Raw genomic sequence first — 8,969 nt, 5'->3', positions numbered from 1 at the left:
GTGCCATTCCACATTATTACAAATAACTTCATTTCTGGACATTTATGGTTTGATTTCTTTGTATGTATGGATCACTTGAGTTGTTACCAACATCTGGTGAAAATTTCATGTCATTAGCACCTCTAGTAATATATTTACTGAGAAAAATGTTAATGTGTTCAATACTTATTTTACCCGCTGCATATAGAAAACCCCCAAGCCCCCCCCTCCAATACCTTTATATTAACCGTAGCCAAGAAGTCTCTTATAATAAATGTCTACAGTTCTGAACTACTGATTTAGTCATGTGAACAGTAAGTAGTCTGTCTGATGGTTAATCCTTATTTAGTGTTTTTGGCAGCCGACTGAGCTTTGTGGATTTGCGTCACGTGTTTTTGAAGGAAAATGTTAAGATTAAGAAGATCAAATCCAGGTCCTAAACCTCGCAGGCTCCATCCCTGAAATGGCAGCTCAGGTTCCCTTTATAATCTGAGGATCGCACAGTTATGCACTGCAGAAGCAGATCTGTCAAGGTCCCTCATGTTGTACATGTAAAGCAGAGAGATCAGGCAACAACATCTAATGAGTTACTTCTAGTTTTATTCTTCTACTGTTCTCAGATCCACCATGACTGTTCAGAGACTGTCCCTGCAGGAATCTGGGACATGGTAGAAACTAACCAAATAATAATAATAATAATAATAATAATAATAATAAATTGTATATTTTTCTTAAATAGATTCACACTTCTGGATCCAAAACAAATTTTAACAGATAACCTCTAATAATACCTCGTGCAAATGTCTCACACCTGAATGAAAGTACTTTAAAAAGAGTTTGTAGAAAATGCACTTCACAGCCTTCAAGAAGAATAAATAAATAAAAGAAATCTGAGGCTCTTCGAAGTTGTTTTTCTCATTTAACATAAATGGCTTTAAGAATGGAAAGGTTCTTCCCCATAACGCTCTGAGAACCACAAATAAACCTGGAGTTTGAGAGCAAAGTGCTCTATTGTAATTATGTGGAAATGATATATGGATCAGATCTTTCTGCATCATTTTGGAACAGGATATTTTTAATTTTAATAAAACTTCAGCCCTGTAACATTTTTAATATGTGCTAAAGGACATATCCTGATCAAAAATAACCACTGTTTTTATATTTATGATGGAGGCCAACTGTAACAGCACAGACGCTACAGATGAATTACCATCTAATTTTACTAAATATAATTTTGTTGTAATAGTCGTGTTTAAGAGCAAAATAAATTTATGTTTGACTTTTGTTGATTTTTCTCTGTTGGAGTTCTGCGAGTGCTCAGCAGAGGGTGCAGAGATGATTCACAACAGGTCACATGTTGAGGAGATAATGGAATTGTGTCAGAATATTTAATTATCGTGCACATAAAAAGAGCATCACATCTTCTCTGCGTTCACAAGAAACAGTCAGGATACCGCTTCCACCCAAAATAACATTTAGCTTCTTTTTTATTTATTATTTTTTWAATTTTACCTCATGCAAAGATGCCGTCTAAAGCTGACAACAAAGTTTACCTACAGCCAAAGATTGAGAAGATACAGGAGAAGAGAGTTAAATCAGTTACACTTTATAGTYATAAAAAGGTGAGTGCACATTCATTAGCTTTTGTTCAAACTTTATTCCATCACTGTCRAAGTTTTTTCTTACCAAACAGACATAAAAATGATCGAACTACTTGAACTTGAACAGATGAACATCTTTAAAATCTTCAGAAGTAACAAGATTATCCAGCTTTTTCTTTAAAACGTTGGATTATGGTCCATCTTGTAATTATATTATAGGTGTCGAGGTTGAAAATCTAAAATGCATGGAAAAAAAGTGGACAGATATACTGTGTTTCCACTTTTGTATATTTCTGTAAAACCTGATTTTGAAATCTAAMAATTAGATGATCTGCGGCGCAGGTTTCAGATTTGAGTTGGTCTCCTCTGAGCATCCTCAGCCTGGACCCGCCTGTTTTCTCATGTAACTTCATCAGCTCAGCTCTGACATCACTGAACTCACTGATACAGAGCTGGACGTCTGCCAGCCTCCCACTGCAGAGGCTGCTCCCTCTGTCCTGCTGCTGAGCCCCCGCTGATCAGCACAGCTTCCCGACTCCGTCCAGGATGAATGAAGCCGAGTGTGTTTCACGAGGATTTCATAACCCGGTCATGAACGTGGCTGCTAATCAACTCTCCATCTTCCCTTCGTTCCAGGGTAAAAACTCTGCTCTGTGGATCAAGGCGAACATCAAGAAGAAGGAATGTGTGTTTTTTCAGAGGGATGCCAGGTAGGCTGTGTACTTGTGCATATTTATGTACTTGTGTGGCGGCATTTAAACTGGTGTTGAGGTTACCCCACAGTGTCCCAGTGAAGCTGTGAGGAAACTGATGAGTCATGCAGAATATTTGGCTTTTCTGCAGTGTCACTGTGTGAACTAACTTACAGCTGCATGGAATATATTTGTACTTTAAAACTTGCACAAAAACACATAAAAACACTTTTTTATCTTTGCTTTCTGATGTTTTTTAATGGCTGATCCTGCAGATAAATTAAGTTAGATCCTGATTATTTTTTATTTATTTATTTATTTATTTTTGAAGAACAAAATTAAGTGAAAACGACTTCATGAATGCAGTTTAACTCAGTGAGTTTGGTCAGAAATACCAACTGTGAACGTCAAAGCAAAATTTGGAAGATTTCCATACAAATCTGCAAATCTACTCATCACAAGTGTGGGTAACGCTTTCTTTTATGGTGCCCTTATTACCATGTAATTACAAGGTAATTAAAAAATGTAATTAAATGGTAATTACTACRTTATTACCATGTAATTACGTGGTAATTGGGGGTACAAAAGAAAAACTACTGTTAGTAAAACTACCTTTATTGGGTAACTACARTCAAATTRCTATTCAATAGTAACTCAACACTATATTCATAACCAAAAGAATGCGAATAAATTTTGGGGTTGGTGGTTAATTGCAATAAAACATAAGTTTAAAATTGTCCAAATTACCCACTACTAATTTAGGTGTTACATAGTGAATTGTAATACATTACAAGGTAAGTGCTACATTACTGCAGACAATTAATTACATAGTAAAATTGTACCATAATTACCACGTAATTACATGGTAATAAGGTAGTAATTACATTTAATTACTTTTTATTACCTTGTAATTACATGGTAGTAAGGGTACCATAAAAGAAAGCCAAATGTGACCTTTTCATGTCTAAAGAGCGCCTTAAATAAAACACTTCCTGTTTTCATTTGTGTCCCTTCGTTAGAGACGATACGTGTAAGTGTGGCTACTTGAAGACTGAGCACACAGATGAAGCCATCAAGCCAGATGACTTCACTGGGGAGACGTGGGACAGACACAGACATGTCCATGAAGTGCCCACCGATGCTTTTGGAGACATTAACTTTGGCGGTTTGGGACAAAAGCTTAGCAAAGTGACGTATTCATTGCTTTACACTCTAGTATGATTACTGCTGAAATGTTTGTCCTCAACCTGGTGTTTGTGTGTCCAGTATGCTCGAGTGTCCACAGACACCAGCCCCGAAGACCTGTACCGCTTACTGACCGTACAGTGGAAACTTTCACCCCCCAACCTGCTCATCTCAGTGTCCGGAGGAGCCAAAAACTTTCACCTGAAGACTCGACTGAAGAGTGTTTTCCACAGAGGACTTATTAAAATGGCCCAGACTACAGGTCAGCCYGAAACTAAAACATATGAGCCATGACGTCTGCGAACCATTATTCATGCCAAACACTTTTGCAGACATAAAACAATAATCCAGAACAACCAACTGGGCTCTGGTCGCCTAATTGGTAATTCAGTTCATTAAACTACACACAGAGCAGGGGCRGTYATAGGGGCGGGGCCACRGGGGCATTGGCCCCAGCTGAAATCTGATTGCCCCCCTGAAGTGTCCCTGTCCTGTCACTCATCTGTYCTTTACCTGGCAGTGATGATGGTGGATGCAGGATGCAAACACTGGCTGCGCTAACGAGTCAAATAGTAAAGTCCAGAATGAATCAAAYTTACAGAATTCTTCTTCTCTTCTTAAGAAAATTTAAACTATCTTGCAAAAAAAAAGTATTTCAACTGACCAATGATGGCTGGATTTTCTCACATGTGTGTTTGAGAATATTTTATCTATGTACAGTAAAGTGTATGAAAAACTGGTGAGGAGAATTTAGCTTTTTTTGGTACCACTTTACAACAAAGCTCCCCTTATAGATGACTTATATAGAGTTTATAGATAGGTTATAATCTGTAAACACTTTATAAATCATTAATAAATGTTTATTATGCAATAATTAAGGATGAGAAAGACAAAAGGGTCCAGTTTCTTACCAAATAACGAGACAAATTTGTTCATCTACAAATCACATCTAAAGGCGCTTATTAAACATTTCAGACTAGGTTACATTTTAAAACCGTGGAGAAGCACGTCACCGTGGAGAGCCGTTAACCAATATGCCACTATGCCACTGCTCTACCCATATGAGCAGCAAAAAGACGTTTTTAGACCAAATGTTACAGATGCTTTGTACCAGCAAGCGTTTAGGCAGCTCCACATGGCAACAACAGGAGATTTGAGGATCTTTCAGAAATGCCTGAATGAGTCAAAGCATCACTCTGGGTATGTTTTTGATGAGGGGACTTTATGACATAATATAAAGCTCAAAAATGTTGATTTTACATAATATCCCCCCTTTAAAGCAAGGTAAAACAATAGCCTTGAACAGAAAGCCTACTAAGACATGGGCATAATGTAGCAGTGATTTCAGGGATGCTGTATCGTTTGCAGGTGCGTGGATCATCACAGGTGGTACCAACACAGGCGTGATGAAGCATGTGGGGCAGGCTGTGAGGGATCACGCCCTGAGCAGCTCCGTGCAGGAAAACAAGATAGTGGCCATCGGAGTGGCAACATGGGGAATAATTCACAACAGGAAGGCTTTAGAGAATAAAGACGTACGACAAACACGTTCTTCACATCCACACACGTTTATCAGCTGGACCGAGTTCACGTTTGTTTTTGTCTGTTTTTCTGCAGGGCTGTTTCCCTGCTCAGTATGTGATGGACACCAAGGGTCAGGGCCGGCTGTCCTGCCTCGACAGCAATCACACCCACTTCCTGCTGGTTGATGATGGGACACACGGACGCTATGGAGTGGAGATCGAATTGCGCACTCGTTTAGAGAAATACATCTCCGGGAAGCATCTTGGAGACAAAGGTTGAAAGCAGCCGATGTCAGCAAGCTTTTAACGACTGCATCTCAAAAGCTGATTTGATTTTCCTGCAAAAATGCAGTGTGTATGCTTCATGCTGAAAGACTTGCTGAGTTGCTAAAAAAAGGCTGAAACTAGCCTAAACTAGCTTCAAAAAGTAGCTGAAATAGTTGAAGTCAGCACAAAGAAACAGAGAGGCCACATATAAGCTAAATTAAGCAGTAAGAAGCTGAATTTATCACCGAAAGAGGAATTTGTCTGAGTAAAAGTTCAAATCAGCTAAAAAGTAGCAAAAATACTTAAAATAGCTGAATTTAACAGAAAATCGCTAAAAGAAGCATAAAAAGCCTGAAATATCAGAAAGAAGCTGAAGCACAAAAAAAGTTGGGGCGGCTGTGGTGTAGTGGTAGAGCAGCTGGCTTGGAACCCGAAAGTCTTAGGTTCGACTCCCCGCCATACCCACATGTCGTGGTGTCCTTGAGCAAGACACCTAACCCTAACTGCTCCCCGGGCACCTCACATGGCTGCTCGCTGCTCCACTTGGGTGTGGATGGGTTAAATGCAGAGCATAAATTTTGTCATTGTGTGGAAACATACACTGATGACAAATAAAGTACCTTTACTTTACCTTTTTTTTAAAGTTTAAATTAGCAGAATGATAGCAGAAATGGTCAGAATKGTGGCTAAAAAACAGAAAAAAAGCTAAAATCATCTAAATGGAAGCCAAAGCCAAAGGAAGCTGAAATTAGCACAGAGATAAAGGAGAACAAAAGGTTAAAAGTAGTTTACATTTATGAACATTTTAAAGGATTTTAAAGCTATTGAAGACCACCCCACTCATTTAGAAAAACAGGCTGAAAAAGTTAAATATCTCATCAAAGCAAGAATGTCCTGAAGGAGCCGAAGGTTTTGATGGGCAGACCGGGGACAGTTGCAACACTTTTTGCATTTGACTCTGTTACTCAGAGATGGTTTGAATTAGACAAACCAAATGTTAATACAGTAAACTTACATCTGTCTGTTCATAGTCAAAACCATTTATAGATGATTAAAGCATGTACTTTCTTCACAATTTGCATTTGAAAATGAAAAGTCAGATGTATCAACTGACCCCGGGGCTGGGGACAGTTGCAACATTGTTTGGGGTGGTTGCAACATATTATTAATACAATATATTTCACTGTAAATAAATGTTTTATTGTTTTTATATTTATATTATTGCTAAATTAATAAAAACTGTAAGTTATAATGATATTACAGTGTTATTTATTTATTCTTTTTGATCAAATGACAAATATAGATTTGCCTTGATGAGTAGACCTTATATACAGATGTCAAAGACTCTAATTGATATAAAATACAGTTGGCTTTTAGAAACAAGAATAAGAGAACAATTTGTGAGACAATTAACTTTTGTTTTGCCTATTGTCACTGCATGCTACATTATGCAAAATTTACATTGAAAGAAACTGGGATTTTAAAACCATTGTTGAAAACAACTGCAGAAAATACATCTTATTTATGTTTTAAACTATAAAATTGTCATGAAAACCTAATACCCTTTTAAGTGTAAACTTAATTTCAACATTTTAATATCATCTGTATGTGCTCTGTTTTTATATGGATTTATCATAGTTGCCCCCTTCCTGTCATCCATGATAAAACCTCATGTGTTAGCTAAATGAGCTGATCTGAATACATGTTAACCATATTAGTTAAAATTCAACATATCACTGGTTTAAACCATATAAGTTTGAGCTGGATCACTTAAACAGTGACAACAGTATAACAAAAATAAAGCCGGGCAAACAAAAAACAAAAAACTTTGATACCTCAAAAACAGTTTTTTATTTTTCAAATAGTTTATGCAGTTTATGAATCTGCTTGCTTTTTCTTTGCAAGGTGGGGCATCTAACTGATCATGCACAGTGTGTCATCACTCTAGCTTGTTTCTGTTTGGAGAACAATGACGTGTTGCAACCGTCCCTTGTTGCTACTGTCCCCGGTATCCCCTAAATTGTAAAAGTAGCACAAAGATTACAAAACGAGATACGAGCCGACAAACGTACAAAAGAAAAACTGACCTGAACAATGTGAATGCGTTATAACTGTTCACAYGATGATTTTTATTCAGCCTGTTTTGACTGTTTCCCTTCCAGACAGCAGGGTCAACATCCCAGTGGTTTGTGTCGTTCTGGATGGAGGACCAGGCACCCTGAATGTGAGTCAGCAGTTTGTCTCTTGTTTCCATCCTGGTGAGTTCTCACACGAGACCATCCGTGTCTCTCCTCAGACCATCTACAACGCCATGCTGAACGGAACCCCGTGCGTGGTGTTTGAGGGCTCCGGGCGGATAGCGGATGTCATTTCCTGCGTGTCAGAACTTCCTGTTAGCTTGGTCACCCTCAGCCTCATCCGCCAGCTGATGAAAAAGAGTTTTGGTCAGGAGTGCGAGCGYTTCTCTGACCTTGACATCATTGAGTGGACTAAAAAGGTTTGTTGTTCCAACACTAATGAACTCATTCACATGAAAGAAATGTWGAGATTGTCATGAAGTGGTGAGCTTTTTAATCAAGTTGTGGTTTTCTCTGAAATCACAAATGAGATTGAAAAAAAAGAGAAAAACCTGACAGGAATGGGTTTCAATGAGCATCCATCACTAAAATCTGACTTTGCTTTTCGTTCATAGATCCAAGACATTATCCGAATGTCTGATCTGCTGACAGTTTTCAGAGTAAATGAAGGCAGTTATGAGGATGTGGACATGGCCATCCTTCAGGCCCTTCTTAAAGGTAACTAGAGATGTTTGGTCTGAATACATCGCATCATTAAAATGGAAAGGCTTGATAGAAAACAGCTTCTTTGAAAAACCACATGAGCTATTAAAGTTGCTATGCATGATACTTTAATGGACACTGGTTCTTAATGGATAGCTTCCAGGAACTTCCTCCAAACTGATTCTGACTCATCAAATCCAATTTAGACCATCCCTTATGCTTGGTGTGTACAAAACCCATGTGCACTAAAAAAATGTGAGTCCACCTCATTCTATTTTCACCTAATGTATTTTCTGATGACTATATCTAAAAGACTTTTATTTGAGTTTCCATCACTGAGGTGAAAAGAAGTAAAGTGGTTAAATTATATTATCAGAGAAATGTTCTACTTTAGAAAACTTCTCCTCATAAAAACGTTAAATGAAGCCTGTTTTTGTTTCCTGTAACTAAAACATTTTTATTGCTTTTGTGAACAAATGGGAAGAAAATATAATGATAAAACCTTATTTGCTGGAAAAATTGGAGTAAGATTTTTCTCTTAAATGTCGAGTTTGTTTGCAACTAAATTTATATTTTTATGTGTTTGCTGGATAAACACAAGACTTATTAAGCCATGAAATAAAAAAGAGGAATATTTACCACGATCAGTGTTCCAATTAAACATATACACTGCAAAAACTGTCCATCTAACCAAGCTTTAAAATCTTATATCCAACCAAAAAGTCTTTTTGATCTTGTTTTGAGACTGATTTACTAAACAAGAACTGATTGTGTAAAAATAATGATCTTGTTTTCAGAATGTGTAAGATTATTTGTCTTGTTAGTCTGAAGATTTGACTCAAATTAAGTCAAAAATTTCTGCCAATGGAGTAAGAAAATTTTACTTGGTAAGATTCTTGAAATACTTGATTTGACTCAATTTTTTTTCATATTTCAAGAATC

General features: G+C 37.4%; 1 protein-coding gene across 1 annotated transcript in view; it reads left to right on the top strand.

The window, feature by feature from the left end:
• Positions 1 to 1,421: 1,421 nt before the first annotated feature.
• Positions 1,422 to 8,969, top strand: part of trpm2 (transient receptor potential cation channel, subfamily M, member 2) — a gene marked incomplete in the record, with an annotated part of 20,069 nt that continues 12,521 nt past the window's right edge. Inside the window, 9 exon segments of the mRNA XM_014016730.1 lie at positions 1,422 to 1,601; positions 2,217 to 2,290; positions 3,292 to 3,460; positions 3,539 to 3,719; positions 4,826 to 4,992; positions 5,075 to 5,255; positions 7,410 to 7,471; positions 7,544 to 7,744; positions 7,940 to 8,042. Of these exon segments, the coding sequence (XP_013872184.1) occupies positions 1,503 to 1,601; positions 2,217 to 2,290; positions 3,292 to 3,460; positions 3,539 to 3,719; positions 4,826 to 4,992; positions 5,075 to 5,255; positions 7,410 to 7,471; positions 7,544 to 7,744; positions 7,940 to 8,042 (1,237 nt within the window).

This window comes from Austrofundulus limnaeus, unplaced genomic scaffold, assembly GCF_001266775.1.
Source record: "Austrofundulus limnaeus strain Quisiro unplaced genomic scaffold, Austrofundulus_limnaeus-1.0 Scaffold152, whole genome shotgun sequence".
Taxonomy (NCBI): Eukaryota; Metazoa; Chordata; class Actinopteri; order Cyprinodontiformes; family Rivulidae; genus Austrofundulus; species Austrofundulus limnaeus.
Note: the sequence above shows the minus strand (reverse complement) of the source record. Positions and strands in the feature narration are given on the sequence as shown.